This window comes from Botryllus schlosseri, chromosome 7 (genome assembly GCF_051294905.1).
Source record: "Botryllus schlosseri isolate E-star chromosome 7, Bs_hap1, whole genome shotgun sequence".
In the NCBI taxonomy this organism is placed as follows: Eukaryota; Metazoa; Chordata; class Ascidiacea; order Stolidobranchia; family Styelidae; genus Botryllus; species Botryllus schlosseri.
Genome location: NC_137242.1, coordinates 986625 through 1007986, shown reverse-complemented (window position 1 = coordinate 1007986; position 21362 = coordinate 986625). Strand labels below are relative to the sequence as shown.

Sequence of the window (21362 nt, the reverse complement as noted above, 5' to 3'; positions counted from 1 at the left end):
AATCACATCCCTTATACGGGCTATAAAGGTTACGGCCACAGCCATACCCAAATTCCTTTCCTTGCGCAAATGCAAATGCGCATTTAGAAAACGAACACCTACGTCACAGAGTAAAGTAAACAAAAGTAACATTAGCCCTGTGGATTCATTCGAACTTGTAAACCCGGTTCGACTATTTTCAATCTTTTCACAGTACCCGAATTTTACCGGTGTTTTGATCTGACCGAAGTATAAATGTAAGCTATTATCATTGAAAGTATGGTGTGGATCTGGTCTTTTACCGTCGCCAACTTTTGAAACATAACATGGCATGCGGCTGATGAGTGGTATGCTAATGGGAGAGAGACAGTTTTTATTGAGTAAAAATTACATTCAAAAATAAAATACAGGTTGCAGCGATACGATCGTTAGGGATCATCTAGTCAGCAGCATCGATGGAGTACAAAATCGTCTTTTAATAGAGTCTCGCGTCAAGAATAAATTAAAACCAGGTACAGGTACAGCAGTGGTAAGTTGGATCAACAAACAGAGTCAGGCAACAATAATAAAGAGGCAACAAAAGAATGAAATACAATGAAAACAGAAGATAAATAGAAGATGAATAAATGTACAGAGCTGTCGGTTCAAATTCTAGGAAAAAAAACAATTTGGCAACAGATTATCAAATCCAATAAACGGCAATTACAATGCAAATCTAACTAACTGCGTAATGGTGGTGATATCCATTCGTAGCTAGCCGTGTTATATGTGGCTATTGTGTGCACAAAAGTTTGGGTGTTCAATGCACATTGATCAATGATCATTGTACAACTCTACACAGAAAACTATTAAATTTGGAACAATGAGCCAGGAGCATTTCGTCATTATTTCAATACGGTATCTCTAGTCCAGGGGTTCTCAGCCATTTTTTGGCTGTGGCCCATTTTCCGGTTTGAAATTGTTCTGTGGCCCACCTCTTTTCAAGTCATGGTGCATTTCAATGTGTGGTAGGCTTATCGCCGCCGATATGACTATTTCTTTATAATATACGGATGTTTCTTTTATTACTAGTGTTCATATTTAATTATTGATCTGAGGGAACCTGAAATCGCGCTAAGCGCGACGAAAAATTTCAAGGTAAATAAATCTCCAACAGACAACCAATTATTAGCAACTTAGAGCTCTCCCAATTGTGGGTTAGGGATGCGAAAGTTACGGCCATGCAATATCGTATAACTCTTGCATACATCCTCTGTTCCACTCAAGTCGCGAAACCCAATGATCCGTTCCCCGCATTCACTGTGTGATTGGGGGTTTAATTCCACTCTGGTGGGGAATACTATACCCATTCTGGGCCCGCTTCAAACAATTCTTTGATGAATGGGATACTAAAGAGAAGTGAATTTTTTTAAATATGCTAGTAATACAATGTAGTCCTAACTAACATATGTCTTGTACCTTTTGAAGTCACGATGTAATAACATTAAATCCAATGATACCACCAATGCATGTGACTCTTATATTGTGTACAATGATTTCAAGGCCGGACAATTTTAGACCGACTCCGAAGATTAATGTGCTGTGCCAACTCCTCAATCCATTATGACCCAGTCGGAATACTTGGATATTTATCCCAGCATTAACTTTCCGTTATTATATAATCGAAATTGTTTCCGTTGTTGTAGGCCAGAGGTTGTGAGAGCTGGGGGTATAAAAGCCGCCGTATCCCCACCCATTTCGACTTGTACATTCGCGACTCCATACGTACCACTAAGTCTCATCAGAGTCGAATGAAAAGCTTTATGTATATAGATAAATTCGATAATTCGATCTATTTTTTTAAATATATGAACAAAAGAAAAACTAAACTTTCATGAATTGTACAATTTTCCAAATAGCTCTGTGGCCCACCCAAATTACTCCTGTGGCCCACTAGTGGGCCATGGCCCACCCTTTGAGAACCCCTGCTCTAGTCCCTGTGACGTGGAAACATACCACGACCGTAATCAATTCAATCAATTTATTATTAATAATTTCATAGTTTCGATACACCACAAGACTGCGATACAATGAAAAAATAGGAAAGTGTCGAAACGACTTGGAGGAGAGAGAGAGAGAGATAATATTCTTTTTCGCCTGCACCGTCGAGATGCTTTGACGACGGAGTTGCGATACGGCCCAATGAGGTCATCTAGTCTGCGCCCCCGTTTTTTTTCTCCTCCATGCTATCCGTGATTGCTGAGCGCCTAGCAGGATAGCTGCGGATAGCAATTTTCGAGTCTTTGGTATGACCCGGCCGGGGATTGAACCCACGACCTACCGCTCGAGAAGCCGGACGCATAACCATTACACTATCTCGCTCGGTATTTTGCAGCAGACACCCACCTGGGGCCACTATTTTCATGCGCTCAAGATGAACGTGACTACTAATTCCTATCTTTTCATTGTATCGCATTGTATTGTATTGAACTGATAAAAAGTGCTAGTAAACCGAATGTACAATACAAGCTAATGAATAGATAGGAGGGTGCCGAATCGACCACGTGTATAGTCTATCAATCTGACATCTAACATTATGCCCAGTGCAACATTCGATAGTTGCGTCTTAATCTGTCAGTTGCATTTCTTTTGACGCTTCGTCGTTCCTTTTCATTCTCTTCCTTCGCTTATCGTCGCGGATCTTTTTCTGTATGTTTTTTCTTCGTTATTCTGAAGACGCCGTAATAAGAAAATAAAAGGCGGTCAGTAAGAAAGCACACACGCTGTCATCATTAACGAGGTTCACCAGTCCCGGCAGTGAGTCGCCTCCGTTGCCGCAGTCTCACTTCAAACTTTTTCAACTTCTATTGTACGTTCTGATCCGCGACCAGGCAGCGAAGGATCAGGTTGACCACCCTTAACGGTGTAATCGGCGAATGTTTGCAGCCTTGTGGTGTATTGAAAAGATGAAAATTTCAGCAATAAATTGAATTGAATGTTCTATAATCTATGTTGTTTTCGCTCACACAACGCATAACGCCATACACTCACAGACCTAGATTTTTTCCGAAACTCAAATGCAAAATGTGGGGCTTCAAATTCAAAATAGACAAATTTCTAAAACTTTGTAACCAAGCATGTTATTGCTCATTCGAATCACAGCGCCATTGTCAGAGTCGATATGACGTAATAATGCTAGTGTTGCGTTATCAGATGTGCATCGTTTCGAGATATTCATCCGCCATTGTCATAACGTATCAGTCTGATAATCAATTGACGTGAATTATACATGGTAATCCCAGGAAAGAGCATTCATATATCGACATTTGACAATCTTATTATATCAATGCGTATGCTGCTTTCAATTTTGGATTCGCACTAAATTTATGAAGTCATCTACCGGTACTAATTTGCTTACGCGGAGCAACATCTACGATAGTAATATGTCATTCGATATTCAAAACAAACTTTGGAATTCAGTTTGAACTTGAAGCTTGTTATCGGTGAATTTGTTGAAGATATATTTTTAACAAATCCCGCTTGTTATGGCGGAAGGTGGGGGTTCCGTTTCCGATAAAGCCCAAGCAATCGCGAAGCGCCTTAGAGACGTTAAAGGCGGCGTTGGGCCGGGAAGGCGAACAAGCACAACTGGAAGCGTTTACAGCAATGTGGAGACTCTAAAGGAGAAACAGGTTTTATGCCTAACTGTATGGTTGTAAGCTTCTCTGTCCGGTTTATATCATTGCAACCGACCTTTCTTCTTTTCTGCGTGGTTTTACCGTTTTAACATGTTATAGGCTTGATGACCGAGTTATAGAAAGCTTTTACATACAAAATTATACCGTAGAATTCAATCGAAAATCGTCACTAACGCATTGTCATGCAATGTTGAGTTTTCTAACCACTAACCAAACAGTGGACATACGAATAATTTAGTGGCACTTACTGAACGTGCAAATTATGAACAGGAACACTCACTCAAACGCATGTAAAACAAGGACGATAAAGTTTTTTTGAGCACATATACCTCACTAAACAAAAGTACGATAATAGGGAAGAGCAATAGCCTTGTATGATTGTTTTGATTGATTTTGTCTGTCCTGGAATTTGTATGAAATTGTGACTCTGGCATAGCGTAGGCTACATAATGTGGATCGGGCTGCCAATGAGTTAGATCAACGCAAAAAGTCTACGCGGGAATGAACCGAAAATTTTTTGTTGGAAGTAGGAGGGGGTTAGGGGGCGTTCGATATCTGGTTTGCGGTCTACTGGTTCGTTGTGTATATAAAGTCTGGGGAACACTATCTTAGATGTTCTCGATGGCAGTGATTAACCATTTGATATCTCAGGGGACCAGGCGGTAGGTATCAGCACAAAATGCCAGAACCGGCAGCACAGACAGAAATTTTGCAAAAATATGATTTTGAAAGTTATGCTACATTCAAGTTACAATACGTTTACTTTTGGTATATATTTTCACCAGCTGAATTCTCTCTTATCAGGCAAGATTCAAGACAAACCGTGAAAACCGGAAAGCTCAGGTTACGGCCACTCACAAATACTTCATTCATTATGTTGCCGACCATGTCGAAATGGATAATCAAACAGCAGAAGACTTCATTCTTGACTCTCCTGAGGTTGGTTTGCCCGTTATCTGACTATCTAGCTTTTTTAACGACTTGAAACTCTTCCAGTATCATTTCAGCAATGTGATTGACTTTAATTTTACAGCAACTTGAATTCATGAATGACTTTATACAAAAAGATGGAAGAAAATCTCTTCTGTTTTATTTCCAAGAAGGAGAATCTCCAAAAATGGGTTGGTTATTGTACAGTGTACAAGTGCAGCAACATTTGGTAAAGGATACTTCAAATGCCCCACCCTTAGGATCTACTTCCACCTCCGAGGTTGAATGATAAACCGTACTTAGTCGTCTCGATATTTGCTTATGAAGGATTGTAATGACTCGAGTCGCAATTTTTATGTGACTCGACTTGTACTTGAGTAATTGCATCTGACTCGATCAACTCATATGACTTGATTTATCTCTCGTGTAATTAGGACTGGTACTTGATAAATAGGCCATGAAATTGGCTTTTATCTGTTTGAATAAATATCTTCAGAGTAAGAAAAATAAGTGTAGGCCTATATATATGTATTATGAATCTGAGGCCTTCGATATCACCCAAGAGTTTTAAGAAATAAAGTCGGACCCGACTTGAACTCGATAATAATCATCAGTGAACACTATGATTTGGATCCTTTTCTTCCTGACTTGGACTTGAACTTGACTCGGTGGTGGGTTGATGATGACATGACTTCACTCGAGTCTAAACTATAAAATTTCATCAAAAACACATCTACAATCAAATAGTGCAGTATCCTCATCAGTTCTTCGGTCAATAATGAGATATGTTCAACACGCTTTGTCAGTCATCCAGTGCAGAGCAACGTTGTCTGAAAAATCCAATTACTAATTTTCTTCTTGATGAATTGCAATTGCAGAATCTGGTAGGAGCATGCAGAAAGCAGATAAGATTCAAAAGATCTTCGTCACCGATGGAACAAAAGAAGCCATCACCGGACAGGGTCTATACTTTATCAAACCCAAAGATGTGGAACTCAACATAAGAAATTGCAATGAGGTACGGAATTCACGAATCCAAATTTGCTTTCAATATGATAATTATCTTCAGCATAATAATGTAGGATATATCATGCAATCTATAAACTATATGGAGCAAATTACACACATTAAACTCTCTCTAAACACCTGAGACGCTACTAGGTATATTCTTTCCATAGCGGTGGCTAATTAGCGCAATATTTCTTGTTCTTTCAGGAAACAGAATTTGGTGTTTTGGATGTGGAGGGAAATGGGGGCTTGTTACCGGCTATCCGTGAATTAATGGGTCTTGTATATTTGCCGTGCATTAAAGCCATGTCGAATTGGGGGACCTTGTGCGACACCCCTCAAGGAAAGAAGACAAAAGAAACGTTCTTACACGATTTAGAAGCGTTTGTGAATTATCTTGATAGTGAGTGTCCTGTGAAGTATTTGGTTATATTGAGGGCTAGTCATAAACAAAGATCTGATGTTCACGTTAATTTGTTATACATACATATCTAAGAATGAGTAGTAGCTGCAGAAAGAGAATAGCACGGTTGTCCATACAAAAATCAGATCATTGCAACAACTATTTAGGTGCTCAGACGAACATCAACGGGGCGGTACGATTGAGTGACTGTACCACTCTGGATTTGTCTCAATATTCTAATCCACAAGATTACCGTGCAGCGGCTAATGATCCAGATGTGGTTGCCGCTTTAGAGGAACTTGTGTCTGGATGGTGCAAGCAGATTGAGCAGGTTCGAGGGTCGCTTTCACCTCATGTTTAACATGTTTAGTCTACAGCTGAGCTTACCTATTGCTGAAAAACAGTATCTTTGTGATATCAATTTCAGTTTCTAGCGGAGAGTGAACAAATGCGTAAGGAGGCTGACGACACGGGACCACTGGCTGAACTCGAACATTGGCGATTTTTGATGGTAAAGTTCAACTCGCTACTGGAGCATATCAAAGGGAAACAATGCAAAGCAGCCATTAGTATTCTGCATGCTTCCAAGTCGAAGGTTTTGAAGGTGATTTTCACAGTTCAGCACTAATGTTCCCAATGTCTAAAATTTTTAAACGTGTCTTTCAGATGTGGCGCGACTTTGATTCTCAAATCACAGACCACGCCAACGAAGCGAAAGACAATGTCAAGTATTTGTATTCTCTGGAGAAGGCTTGTACGCCGTTGTACAATTCTGATCCCGTAAGTCTGTTTTGAAGTCGCTGTCCGGTGTTCTGTTATGTGACTGGTGTCATAGCCAGGGGTGGATATTAAGGGTCGAAACCCCTCCCATTTCTAACCCCATTCTTTTAAAATGCCCATTCTATATCCAGTATTTTTCAACTAATTGCAATTCAGTAATTTGTATCAGTTGTTTCGGGATTGAGTCTAGTTTGTTGTGTTCTTTGAATGTCATTAGTTCTAGTTGTAGTTGGTAGTTCTTAAAATCCAGTAGTTTAAACAAGTCTGTTACCAGTTGGTTTTCTGTAGATCGTTTTTTGTACATTACTGACATCTGATTATGATTCAATAGAACATTTTCCAAGAAATTTTAAGCACTCAGCCGAGTGATTGTATATGTTCTGTTGGTGTCTTCAGTATATATATCACGGTTGCCTGAAGTGCTATGAAAGAAACTGCTGCCAAGCAAACTGCAGTGAAGATTGTATATGGGTGATATCATTTTCATTTAGGTGAATATGATCGAAGTGATCCCGTCTTTGATTAACATCATCAGCATGATCCACAACATATCGAGATACTACAACACGTCGCAAAGAATGACATCGCTATTCATCAAAGTTTGTTTCTTTCAATTATTTGTCCTGTGGAAGAAGATTCCAACGTTTTCTCTGTGGCAGGTTACCAACCAGATGGTGGCGGCTTGTAGAAGCTACATCACGGAGAGCGGTCTGCTCAGGATTTGGGATCAGGATGTGGTTGTGGTTAAGCAGAAGATTGCGGTGGGTTGCATTCTCGTCTTGCACAGTTGTTAAAAATAACCTTTTTTTCCTCAAATTCGTCTGGCTATTCGATAAAATTGTTAGACTGGTTGAAAATATTTTCTTTTGATAAAATACTTCAGTAGCTTAGCTTCTCTAGAGATTGGAATTGAGCCAAATTTTGTTCGCAGAGTTTTTTAGTCAACCTGAGAATTTTATTGAAAAACCTGTGAAATTTGAAGAAAAAAATTAATTTTGAACAATCCTATTGCACCGAGTTGAGCGTCGCTTTTCACAGGATTGTATTCGACTCTACAAGGAATATATGAAGCAGTTTCAGAAAATGAAGGAGAAACTTCAGAAGACACCTGACGAGAACGTCGACTTTTCGGAGATGTATATCTTTGGCAAATTTGACACCTTCTGCAAAAGATTAAACAAGGTTTGATAGAGACGGATGTAGAACAAACTTGAAATGACTCGACCCGAGTCCAACTTTTTTTGGTGACTTGACTCGAGTGGTTTTCGTGCGTAGGAAAAATCATTCGACTCGACTTGAGTCAATTTGTGTATTGACTCGACTTGTAGTCGAGTCATTGACACATGACTCGAAACACGGACAGTGTAGCTTCAAAGAATAGTGAAGTTACCACATTATTGTTATTTCGTCTATCAGTTCTGGTACTTCAAAAATAAAGCAATAACTAATAAGAGTGAGAAATATTTGTATATTTTAAATGCATAAATAAATGAAGACTCCCTCTCTCTCTCTCTCTCTCTCATTCGATATCGCCCAAGCAGACTTGTAGAAAAATGGGTTGAACAAGACCTGAACTTGAAACTGAACAATGATCGCAATGACTTGAACTCGGACTCGAGTCTCAACACTATACCTCGGACTTGACTCGGTGGTGATCTGAATACGACTCGACCCGACTCAAGTCAGAAGCAATAAAGTCCTTGGATATAATAAGGGTCCTCCTGACTTGTTTACAACCCTGCTGAACACCATACGAAATATATCAGCTCTACCTTCTGACAAGTGCATCGTTGAATCATTTTTTCTTCTTCAGATAACGGAATTGCTGGACACTATCAAAGCGTTCTCAAAACTTGGGGAATCGAAAATTGAAGGAATTGAAGTATTGAACCATAAGTTCAATTCTATCGTCACTAATACTAAAAAGAAACCGTACGATATATTAGATCACAGGTATGTACCTCTTAAAAAGGTAATTTAGTAAAAAAATGTTTTTGTGTCAAATTTTAATGGTAACCCGATGAAATTGTTAACCGTCTAAAAAACAATGTATAGCAAATTTGGCTAAATTTGAACCAGCAGAAGAGAATTCATTGAAGTAGAAAATTTTTGGTAAAAAATAGTAGTATTACAGTAGGTATATAATTAAGAACTACATGGCACAATCGTACTATGGTCGTTGTTTTCAGGAAAATAGACTTTGACAACGATTTCGAAAATTTCAAAGACTCAATCTACAATTTGGAGTGTCAACTGCAAGTGTTTCTGGACTCGTGCTTCGAGCGAACCCAGTCTTCAGCCCAAGCTCTGCTGCTCTTGAAAAGATTTGAGAAGCTAGGCATACCTTGCTTACAAGTAAGTTATCATGATTAAATAGGATCTCATAGACCGATAAGCAGTTTTGTCTTGAAAATAACTGATGATAGTTCTTGTTGTTTCTTTTAATTTCCATTCAATTTTGGTATGCATTGGGGCAGTATTAGAACCATGGTACGCTTATGTTCAGAATGAGATTCAGGAGAAGTACGAGGTGATCCTGAAGAACTTTGGTCTGGAGATAGAAAAGATCAAAAAGTTGTACCAGAGACTGCGCGACGAGCCGTCGGTGCCTCGCGACATGCCGCCCATTTCAGGCAAGATAATGTGGGCCAGGCAACTCTTCAGAAAGATTCAGGAGCCGATGGAGGCTTTCCAGGAACATGCAGATTATCTGCTGAAAGTGAGAAAGCAGACTTGTACAAACTACCAATCTAGTTAGTTGAAGGCCAACTAGCTAATGGATTTTAGGGTAGTTCTACTTCTAGTTGCAAGTTTTGCAAGGTGAGTAGTTCTAGATCTAGTTACGACATTTGAAAAGTGAGTAGTTGTAATTTTAGTTCCAGTTGCAAGTATTAAAAAATAGTAGTTCTAGTTCTAGTGCTAGTTGCGAGTTTTGAAAATTCAGTAGTTCTAGTTCTATTTAGGACTTTTGAAAAGTGTGTAGTTCTATTTTAGTTGCGAGTTTTGGAAAGTGAGTAGTTCTAGTTCTAGTGGCGAGTTTTGCAAAGGGGGTAGATGTAGTTCTGGCTGTGAGTTTTTAAAATTGTATAGTTGTACGGTAGTTCTAGTTCTAGTTGCGAGTTTTGAAGAGTGAGTAGTTCTAGTTTTAGTTGCAAATTTTAAAAGGTGGGTAAATGTAGATCTGGGTGTGAGTTTTGAAAATTGAATAGTTGTAGTTGTAGTTCTAGTTGCGAGTTTTGAAAAGTGGGTGGATGTAGTTCTGGCTGCGAGTTTTGAAAAATTGAATAGTTCTAGTTGTAGTTCTCGTTCTAGTTGCGAGTTTTGAAAAATGAGTAGTTCTAGTTCTAGTTGCGAGTTTTGCAAAGGGGGTAGATGTAGTTCTGGCTGTGAGTTTTTAAAATTGAATAGTTGTACGGTAGTTCTAGTTCTAGTTGCGAGTTTTGAAAAGTGAGTAGTTCTAGTTTTAGTTGCAAATTTTGAAAGGTGGGTAGCTTTACTTCTAGTAGCGAGTTTCAAAGTTCTAGTTCTATTTCTAGTTTTACATTTTGAAAATCCTGTGGTTTTTACAAGTCTGCAAGCTGAGTTTTGTGTGATTGCAGGAAAAAGACGGTCGTGCGATCGTGAAAAGTTACAACAAGATCGGGAAGGTTTTGATGGAGTTTGAGGTTTTGTTCTACCACGCCTGGTGCAGGTCGACGGAAAATGTGAATTTTGCCATGCAGGTAAATAAATCCCAACTACCGGGACGCTTAGGCGTACAGAACCTCAAGTTACAGTCGAATAATATATTCATTTTATTACCCAAAGCTTTTCAAACTGACACTCATCAGGGCTTACCATCAGTTATAATATGAACAGTTGAATAATATATTCGTATTGAAATACAGCCAAATATTTTCAGGGGTAATCGTCAGCAACTAGTAGAGAGTTGAAGGGAACATGGCTTGCCTCGATTACTCAAATTTCATCACGGTGAAGACGTATTTTGTGATACGATTGTTGATATACAATGTTCTTTCTAATTCTCTACTAGTTGTTGACGATTACCCCCGACGAGTGTTAGGTGTAAATATTCAAAAATATTATCAAATTTTATAACTCCACTAATCTCTTCAAAAACATCCAAAAAATTTGTTTATAAGAAATCCCTAGTTATGAGATCAGACTGAGTCAAGTTTTGAATTCAAATTTGTTGTTCAAAGTTGATGTGTGATTTTCAAATCGTACACAATTTTATTTTGTTGGCATAGGCAGGGTTGACAAATGTTTATAATGGTTGACTCGAGAACAGACAAATGAACAGAATTTTAAGTGTTCGTAGTATGACTGACAGTAACCCCTGATGAGTGTCAGCTCGAAAATCTGGTGTAATTCATATGAATATATTGTTAAACTTTGTTCGCTTGTCATGTTCTACAATCATTGACTACGAAATTTTTTTATATAGGCAACATTACTGGTTCGTCACCCCGAATCCAAGCAGATTCACATCAACTATGACCCGCTGATCCCGGAAACCATTCGGGAAGCTCAGTGCATGATGAAGATGGACCTTGAAATCCCCGAAATTACATGTCGCTTACTCAGGAAGCAGGGGGCTCTTAAAAGAACCAAGGTACGAGCTCTGAAGTTTTTGAAATGCGCTTTATGCTAGACTCCATATTTTTCATATGTCGGTTGAATATATCGGGGTTATCCGTGAAAGTTCTAGTTTTATTGGTATCGGCTCAAAAATTTGATATTTGTCGGGTTATTTTTGTGACTACAGATCCTGTATCTTGAGCAGGAAAAGCTGGAGAGTATGTTGAACGAATACGACGCCGCAAAAGCTCGGATCCCGGTCATTTTCCAACCGTTGATGAAACATCATCTCAAGAAGGTCGACTCTGCGATCAGACACGGCTTGATTTTCATTACCTGGAGTTCACTCAACCATGACGTGAGTTTCTACAAGAAGCCTTCGTTAACAGACTTGTCCTTGTAGTCGACGGTTAACTAATTACTGGTTCTTCAAGTAGTTCTAGCTCTACTTGCATCTTGAAAAAAAATTGGTTGCCGAACTACTAGAAAACATGTGTCGCCTTTTGACGTCAATCGCGATACCGGTATTCTGTTGTGTGATGTTCTTGCAGGCATTGCTAGTTCAGAGTCATCACTAGGGCCATTTTTATATGACCTTAAAAAATCAATTATATGACTTTATTTTTGGGAAAATATGACTTTATGCGAAAATCGTGTATTTTTACATGTAAACAACATCATTCATGGAACTGACGAGTAAAACATGAACAACATAACAGTCGTACACATCCATTTTTATTTTAAACCACTTTTGTAGTACAGTTTCATGTTGTGTGGAATGTTGGAGTCTTTAAAGTTACGGTTTGGACGTAAAAATGACTTCAGTAAGTAAAATGAGCGCTCCACAGACGCTGATGTTGGTTGACACTTCTGCAGTTTTGTATACAGTGCCGGTGATATGTCTTGTCTTTGTAGCTCCATAATTTGTTTCACATCGTTTTTGTCCAATCGCTTCTTAATGTAATTTTTGAGCTTGAGCGGATCTTTTCTGAAATCGAGGGCATTTTGATCAGCATGAGCCTCTTTGATAGTGTACGCACAACTTTTCATTTTCAGTATCAAGTTTGAAATATTTTTGTAGTGGAGGCATATTTCTGTTAACTGACTCGTCAACTTTGGATCGTTCACTGAATCTTTGACGCTCTTTACAATAACTCCTTCAGCTTCCCGCGCGTTGATTATTTCTTTCACTTGTGGAAGTCTCTGAACTTCAAATGACGTCCCACTTCAGTGCACAGAAGTAAAACAGATTGTGTAGCAACACAATGCAATGTGTGACCGCATAATGCAATGTGTTACCTCATAGGTCAGCGACTGTAATGTTATGTAGGCTAACCTTACAGTTTGCCTTCGTTCAATCAGAAATTGTCTTACTTTCTTAGTGCGTAATTGCTTCAATTGGCACTTTTTATTTAAAGTATACAGCAATATGACTTTATAACTCAAATATGACCTAACCAGGATAAATATGACTTTATATGACTCTATAACTTTCTTAATATACCCCATATGGATGCGGTTTTTGCGTTAAAATTGATTTCACGACTTAGTGATGCATAGAAAAAAATATGACTTAAATGACTTTAAATGGCCCTAGTCATCACTACTCACAGGGGCGTAGCCAGGGGTGGGTTTTGAGTGGTCGAAACTCATACCATTTTAAACTTGTGCTGATGTTCCTGTGAGCAGCCGATCCAGTTCCGATAAACTAAAAATTAATGATTTGCTACAGAAGTGAATCAAGTTAGTTGTGTTCTGGTTTATTAGTTGTGGAGCTTTGAAAGTGAGTAGTTCTAGTTCTAGCTGCGAATTTTGAAAAGCGAGAAGTTCTAATTCTAGTTGCCAGTTTTGAAGAGTAAGTAGTTCTAGTTCAAGTTGTGAGTTTTGAAATGTGAGTAGCTCTAGTTTTAGTTGCGAGTTTTGAAAAGTGATTAGTTCTAGTTATATATTTTTAAAAGTGAGTAGTTCTAGTTTTAGTTGCGAGTTTTGAAAAGTAATTAATTCTAGTTATAAATTTTTAAAAGTGAGTAGTTCTAGTTTTAGTTGCGAGTTTTGAAAAGTAATTAATTCTAGTTATAAATTTTTAAAAGTGAGTAGTTCTAGTTCTAGTTGTGAGTTTTAAAAATTGAGTGGTTCTAGCTCTGGTTGCGCATTTTCAAAATGCAGTCAATTTTACACGTCTGGCTGTTGAGATTTTCTCTGCTGTCTTGTTGCAGCTCTATTTTCACGATGTCAATCGGGAGCTGTCGTATTTGCTCCGGGTTATCCGCGAGGTCAACGATTTGAAGGAGGCCCGAATCGACGCCATGCTTGAGGAAATGGCTTCCACGTCGCTCGTCAAGTTCCGAGACAATCGGACGTACACTCTGCAAAACTTCTTGGCAATGTATAAGTTCTGTAGTTTTGGAAACTTGTTTGTGAATATTAAATGCCAAACCCTGTTCAGAACGAAGGAGCATACGTCCGATATGGCCAAGTTCTTGGACAGGAAGAGTCAGAACGTAGAGAGCGCCGTGAAAGATTTGATACAAGTCTTTGCAAAGCATTCAGGACGCTCCAGCTTCGTGTGAGCCCATTTATATATAATTATTTGTGTTGTGGTAATGTTTTTCAGCGTATTTCATTTATACCCGGTATACGGTGTTATAATAAACTGGTTTTCATTTGAACCTCTGCTTATAGTTGTGAACACATCATTCAAGTATAGTACCGTCAGTCAATCTTTCTAGTACGATTTTATTGCCCTTCCTACTGTCATTGCAGATTGTCGATGGACAATAGTTCTGCTACTCGGTCGAAATATAAGGATAGCGTTGAGTACAATGATGACGACGCGTTTGCGATTGAATGCGAGGAATTGATCGATTACTTCAAGCAAAGAACAGTCGACGCATTGATTCGATGCACCAAGCAGTCTTTGGATCACATTAAACGAAGGTGATGTCGGGGCTGTGCAAATTGGTGGATTTTCAAAATGGGCCACTAGAGGCAGAACTATCCACTTTTCAAAACTCGCAACTACGACTAGAACGTGAACTTACTACCTTGAATGTCTGCAACTAGTACTAGAACGACCATTAAAAATTTGCAATTAGCAAACTTGATAGTATATTCATATTGAAACGAATCCGTATATTTTCGGCTGACACTCGTCAGGGGTAATCATCAGCAACCAGTAGAGAATTGATGAGCTTCTTGGAGGTACAGAACTAAAAATATACAATAGAATAGTATATTCTTATTGAAATGACCCCAAATATTTTCTGCTAACACTCGTCAGGGGTAATCATCAGCAACCAGTAGAGAATTGATGAGCTTCTTGGAGGTACAGAACTAAAAATATACAATAGAATAGTATATTCTTATTGAAATGACCCCAAATATTTTCTGCTAACACTCGTCAGGGGCAATCGTCAGCAACTAGTAGAGAATTGGAGAGAACAATCAATACGATTGTTGATATACAATGTTCTTTCCAATTCTCTACTAGTTGCTGACGATTACCCCTGACGAATGTCAGCCATAAATATTCGGATTCATTTCAGTATGAGTATACTATTCAATAGTAGAGAATTGGAAAGAATATTGTATGTCAACATCCGTATCACGAAATATGACGATGAAATTTTGAATAATCGTGGCTAAGAGATCACGCTCAACTAGCTAACTAAAGCACACTAACTAATAACTGATAATATGAATTACCGTGTTGCAAATGAGCTAAGAAATATTGGAGATCTAATCATCATTTCAAAAGAATGGGATTTCGAGCTTAAAATGGAGATAGAGAGAGAGAGATGGTATTCTTTTTCGCCTGCACCATCGAGATGCTTTGACAACGGAGATGCGATACGGCCTTTATAGTAAGGTCATTCAGTCTGCACCCCCGGGTTATTTCTCCCCATGCTATCCGTGATTGCTGAATGCTGAACGCCTAGCAGGATAGCCGCGGATACCAGTTTTCGAGTCTTTGGTCTGACCCGCCTGGGGATCGAACCCACGACCTACCGATCGAGAAACCGGACGCACAACCATTACACTATCTCGTTCGGTGGAAGGGGTTCTGACCCCCAAAACCACCCCTAGCTACGTCAAACTGTTAGTAGTGATGACTCTGATCTTTCTGAACTATTCAAAAGAGACAACAGGTAACTAGGTGTTTGGTCTAGGTAACTAAATTGGTAAATTTGTGTAGGTGTTGGTGATTTGGTTGACCTCAGTCTCGAAATTGATTTAAACTGTGTTATCATTTGTTATCAGACTGTTTTATCCGAAATCATCGTACTCCGAAGGGAAGAAGGAATCCAGCCGTACGAAGGACGGTATCTCGCCATTGCTGACTTCAAACATCGAACTTGTCATACCCAATGTTGAGCTCAAGCCAAACTTGGAAGAGATCCAAAGTGCTTTACTGGAAGCTGCCAGGTTTGTAACCCTGCTTGTTGTGAAGTCTGTGCGGTGTCTTATTTGAATTATGAGCAGGTGCGTTGTAGAGGTCAGCCGAGGCGTGATCTGTTGGGATCAGCCGCGGTTTAAGGAGCGTTCGGACCAGGACACGGGCAGCGGTTCCACCGCGAAACCCACCCGGGAGTCGGTCAAAAAGCACGGGAGCACGTCCAACCTTATCCCTGTCCCATTGGACAAGCTGCAGAATCATTATAAGGTGCTTTGTTTCTGTGGTCCTCAACCGCCATGTCCACTTTCCAGTTATAGATCTGAAGAGACGTTTGGATGCACAAGACATTAATATACAATTGAATAATATTTTCATGTTGAAATAACCCCAGATATTTTTGGCTGACACTCGTTAGGGATGACTGTCAGCAACTAGTAGATATTTAATTTCAATATGAATATATTATTCAATTGTATATGTACGGAATGCAACGAATTTGAAGCTTGTCCATTAATTATAAAAATGAAACGAGGAATTTTCAATTGATTTATATATTTGAAGCGTATTTTTCTATTTCATGTTGTAATGTGGAATTGGGACATACAAAACTGATTAAAATTAGCCTGCAAGTCGTAATATGTGAAGTATAAGAACTCTTGCTTTATAGACGAAACTCGTTAAATATCGACGGTATAATTTAGCAATATTTTGAGTATGATGAAGGCTAGAAAACACTAAAGTTGCAGTTCTTTTAGATGAATTCATACCATTAACAGGGAGTTTGTGACTTCTCACAGGACTTTGCCTCGTAGAAACTTCATCACAATCACGCACGACACGTATCAAAAAGTCAGCAAATTTCTCATTACATTGAAGTTTTGATATATCATTTTGGGGTGCATCCAATTGTTCTGATCACATTTTGGGTTACTCTTGATTTTTCACTGGTTTCGAACGTAAAGGGGTTGAGAAACACTGCTCGAGTTGAGCACGATTATCGTCAGTATTGTATCCCTGATTTTTGCAGGCCGTATCGGAGCATAAAGACGTTGCCAAGTTATTGATGATGCACGGCAGCGCCATGAACAACGTCCGAGGCCCAATCACCGAGCAAATGCAGCCCTTCAGCCAATTCCACATCCTGTGGGAGGAGGATCGCGAAGCCACCGTGAAAAAGTAAAAACATGTTCAGACTTCGAACACTATATGATTCTAGTCTAATGTGTGAAATGTTCCTTTGCTCTCAGTTTAATTTTAATCAAATTTATGTATTCCCTGAAAATGCTACAGGGCCAAGCTTGGTGCTCAGACATTTGCCATTCTCAAATTTATAAGGATGAGGTCTGATTTGGTATGAAGCGAAATTGACTTTTGTTGTGTTTCTTCCAAATTTGGAATTTGATTCAATACCCAAGTTTTTACGAATTCATTAATCCTAATTTTAACCAATTTGCAAAAGCTGTAAATTTTCTACCATCCCAACTCTGCTTTCAGGTTCATGGAGACAGAACCGCTTCTGACCGAGTTCAAGGCGGAGATCATGAAATACGAAGAAGTGAACCAGCGCGTTGAGATGCTGCCCAACAACCTCTACATCGGGCCCATTAAGCTAGTTACTGAGAACATCAAATCAGCCCTCAGCGTGGAAACGAAGGCTTGGAAAGTGAGCTTGTGCAAATCGCTCAACGTGGAGTACAGGACGAAGATGGACGAGCTGCACGAGTTCATACTCGAATACTCGAAACGTCTCAACCGGAGTATCAACGATTTGGACGATGTTCGGGCAGCGATGAGTTCGCTCGAGGTCATCAAAACTGAGTTCACTCGGATGGATTTCAGTCTAGGTACGTTTTGGATCGAGTATGACTGATATCCCATAACTAGCACCAATAATCGCGATATCTTCAGCCAATATTCAAAAGATATGACATCTAGCTTAAGGTTAACGTGCCTTTCCAAAACTTCTGAGCATTGTACATTAGGGCTCTTCAAAAATGACTTTTTTTCTCAAATCGTACTGGCTACTTGATAAAATTGTTAGGTTACCTAATTTAAGCCTACACGCAAAATTTGGTTCAATTCCAGCCAGTAACCGCTTTGCTACAGGAGAAGAAAGTTTCTATTTATTATATAAAAATAAATATTGAAAAATTTGAAAATTTTCTGTTCATCCCATGAAAGTGTTAGGCTGTCTTTAGAAACGATGCTCTTCAAATTTGGTTCAATTCCAACCAGTGGAAGCGGAGTTATTGTCGTGGAAAAATTTGGATTATGAATAAAATAGTATTTACGGTGACCAATTCTTTAATTATTTATTATAGTAGTGCCCACCGTAAATACTATTTTATTCAAATCCAAATTTTTCGACGGCAATAACTCCGTTTCCACTGTTTTGAATTGAACCAAATTTGGTGAACATCGTTTCTATAGACAACCTAACACTTTCATGGGGTGAACAGAAAATTTTCAAATTTTTTGTTCTTTATTTTTATATACTAAATATAAACTTTCTTCTCCTGTAGCAATGCGGCTACTGGTTGGAATTGAACCAAATTTGTTGTGTAGGCTTAAATTAGGTAACCTAACAATTTTATCAAGTAGCCAGTACGATTTGAGAAAAAAAGTCATTTTTGAAGAGCCGTGTTGTACAACTAGATAATTACAAGGAGATGCCGGTCTTATAATTCTAATCTAATTTGCTATATATTACTACGCTGTCGTTTTAGTTCTAATCTAATTCCATGTTGTCATGAAAATGCCTCAGGAGAACTGTAAAGCACGAAACGAGCCAAACTTGGTTTACAGATTCTCATGCTTAGTGAACATGAGCAATTCCATTTGTGTGCCTTGGAATCAACTTTTATCAAAATACACCAACCAAAACTCTGTCAACAAAAGGAGTTTGTGTACCACCTAAAAATAGTACATTGAACGCTCTCTCATTCGAAATTTCATGCTGGTGACGTCATATTTTGTGATACGATTGTTGATATACAATGTTCTTTCCAATTGTCTACTAGTTGCTGACGATGACCCCTGACGAGTGTCAGCCGAAAATATTCGGGTTCATTTCAATATGAATATACTATTTAATTGTATATGATTTTTGTTGTATTTCTCTCTAATTATTGTGCATTTGGTTTAATTTCTTTGTTCTTCCTCACTGCTTCAGAGCATGTTTTGAACAATTTTACAGCCATTGTTATGCTTGGATTTGAAGTAAACGTAAAAGGCTGCATTCAGACACTCGCAGGCTATTAGAAATAGACCAACGTTTCCAGTCTGGCAGTGTCAGATTTAGTTATTGACTCCCTACTATCGAGTTGTGATGTTACGAAAACTGTCGGCATTTTTATTTATCTGTAACGGCTGATGACGATATTTCTTTCAACGTCTAATATCAACCTGAAATTTTCGGCTCTAGTTTTGAGGACTGATTTTCGGGACGTTATTAATTTTGAGTAAAATCACAGGTCCCGTGGAGGAAGCATACGCTATCATGCAAAAGTTTAACGTGGTCGTGCCCGGGGAGGAGATCAACAGAGTGGACACGCTGAGATACAGCTGGAATAAGCTTTTGTCACTTGTCAACAAGGTAACTTATTTGCTTGTAGGTGGTCAATGAAGAAGTAGCCTACTTCTACTTTTTTGAAATACTCAAGTAGATTAGTCATTAGGTTTTTTTACTACTTTCACTTCTACTCTAATACTATTTAGGCCAAACTAGGAAGAACTTTGATATACAATTGAATAATTTATTGATATTGAAATAAGACAAATATTTTCGGCTGTCATTTGTCGGGGGTAATCTTCATCGCCTAGTAGAGATTCCAAAAGATCTTTTTGTATCAAGTCGTATCACCAACTAAATATAGTTTCAAATGGTTCGAGTTTGAAGTATTATTTCCCATTTTTAGTTTGTCTCAAAAATGCACCATGCAATTTCAATTTTATCTCGATCAAATCTGCTTTTTGGAACTATATTTCAGTATCAGTTAATATAATAATTTCATCCTTTCAAAGCGCCACTAGACTGCGATACAATGAAAAGATAGGAAGATGTCGAATAGACTTGGAGTATGGAGTAGTCCTTGAAATCAGACACCCATCTGGGCCTAGGGATGTAAAGAGGAGGCATGCACACTGGATGGGAAGAAATATGCGATAAAATAGAACTTGGTTGCATAAGCTTTTCGAATGTTTTACTTTCATTTGGATACTACTCGCTACTTTTACTTGTAATTGAGTAGAAATTTACACTGCTACGTTTACTTGAGCATCAACAATGACAACTTGGATTACCTCTGCGCCCTGTGCGCAGAATCATCGAATGACCGTCAAGTTATGTCCAGGTGCAAGACGAATTGGTCCAAGTCCAGCCGGCGTTCCGGTCCGATCTCGTGACCAAGGTGGAGAAATTCCAAGCCGACTCGGAAGAGTTCCAGCGGTCCTACGACGAGAACGGCCCGATGAAGGAGGGGATAACGCCGGTGGAAGCCAGCGATCTGCTTCAAGTTTATCAGAGTCGGTAAGATTCATTCGCACGTCTTCAGGTTACTCAAGTAGGTTTTGAGTACTTGCCATACTTAGTCGAGTTGTTGTAATGTTAGTATAAATTCACTGTGTAATTCAGAGTTGTAGCCAAATCGCAAGTCAATTCTACTTATATAGTTTTGACTCGAGTCAAATCGAGTCATTTTCAATTCGCCACCGAGTCAAGTCCGAGTCAGGGACCAACGTGTCGAGTCCGAGTCATACTTTTGAGACTCGAGCCTGAGTCATTGCTCATTTTTGAGCTCAGTCCCGGTTCAATTCCCCGTTGTGAAACTCTTGGTTGATATCTAAGCCCTCACATTCATAATATACTTATTTTCTATCACCTTTAACATGTTTATTTAAATTGATTATATAGTTTTTTTGGGCCTATTTTTCATTTCGTATGCATGTGATCAGTGTTTTGGTTGACGTACGCGCAGTAACTTGGATACATGTCGAGTCAATACGCAAATTGACTCAATTAGAGTTGAGTCAAGTTGAGTCAATGAAAAATCATTACGGTACTGGCTAGCTTCTGCATAGAAAGTAATCCGTGAAAACTTTTAGGTTCGACGATCTGTGGCGCAAATTCCAAACCTACAACGCAGGCGAGGAGCTGTTTGGCCTGCAAGTGACCGAGTATCCGCACCTGCAGCGCTCCAAAAAAGAGCTCAACCTACTGCAGAAACTGTACGGGCTGTATAATTCCGTGATGAAGTCCATCAACGGATATTACGACATTCTCTGGTCTGAAGTCGACATTGATAAGATCAACCAAGAGCTGTTGGATTTCCAGAACAGGTGCAGGAAATTGCCGAAAGGCCTCAAAGAATGGAGGGCTTTTCTCGATTTGTCCAAGAAGATCAACGATTTTAACGAGACTTGTCCGTTGCTGGAGCTGATGTCGGATAAAGCAATGAAGCAGAGGCATTGGGACCGTATCACAAATTTGACGGGATATTCGTTCGACGTCGGTGGGTTGTTTTTGCCGTTTATGTATTCGCAGAGCTTCTTGGAGGTACAGGACTTCAATGCACAATTGAATACTATAATCAGTTTGTTCGATACATCA

At 39.0% G+C, this 21362-nt stretch overlaps 1 protein-coding gene across 1 annotated transcript in view; it reads left to right on the top strand.

Moving 5' to 3' along the window:
* The first annotated feature begins 3503 nt into the window (after nucleotides 1-3503).
* LOC145443049 (dynein axonemal heavy chain 8-like) overlaps nucleotides 3504-21362 on the top strand; it is a 55126-nt gene continuing 37267 nt past the window's right edge. Inside the window, exons 1-27 of the mRNA XM_080321033.1 lie at nucleotides 3504-3650; nucleotides 4461-4595; nucleotides 4690-4777; nucleotides 5465-5604; nucleotides 5802-5997; nucleotides 6165-6328; nucleotides 6425-6601; nucleotides 6664-6777; nucleotides 7269-7376; nucleotides 7437-7538; nucleotides 7816-7959; nucleotides 8591-8730; nucleotides 8967-9132; nucleotides 9284-9496; nucleotides 10377-10499; nucleotides 11225-11392; nucleotides 11564-11716; nucleotides 13575-13744; nucleotides 13805-13924; nucleotides 14122-14295; nucleotides 15619-15783; nucleotides 15841-16021; nucleotides 16782-16930; nucleotides 17249-17598; nucleotides 19228-19349; nucleotides 20107-20282; nucleotides 20858-21264. Of these exons, the coding sequence (XP_080177159.1) occupies nucleotides 3504-3650; nucleotides 4461-4595; nucleotides 4690-4777; nucleotides 5465-5604; nucleotides 5802-5997; nucleotides 6165-6328; nucleotides 6425-6601; nucleotides 6664-6777; nucleotides 7269-7376; nucleotides 7437-7538; nucleotides 7816-7959; nucleotides 8591-8730; nucleotides 8967-9132; nucleotides 9284-9496; nucleotides 10377-10499; nucleotides 11225-11392; nucleotides 11564-11716; nucleotides 13575-13744; nucleotides 13805-13924; nucleotides 14122-14295; nucleotides 15619-15783; nucleotides 15841-16021; nucleotides 16782-16930; nucleotides 17249-17598; nucleotides 19228-19349; nucleotides 20107-20282; nucleotides 20858-21264 (4492 nt within the window). The remainder of the gene's footprint in view (nucleotides 3651-4460; nucleotides 4596-4689; nucleotides 4778-5464; nucleotides 5605-5801; nucleotides 5998-6164; nucleotides 6329-6424; nucleotides 6602-6663; nucleotides 6778-7268; nucleotides 7377-7436; nucleotides 7539-7815; nucleotides 7960-8590; nucleotides 8731-8966; nucleotides 9133-9283; nucleotides 9497-10376; nucleotides 10500-11224; nucleotides 11393-11563; nucleotides 11717-13574; nucleotides 13745-13804; nucleotides 13925-14121; nucleotides 14296-15618; nucleotides 15784-15840; nucleotides 16022-16781; nucleotides 16931-17248; nucleotides 17599-19227; nucleotides 19350-20106; nucleotides 20283-20857; nucleotides 21265-21362) is intronic.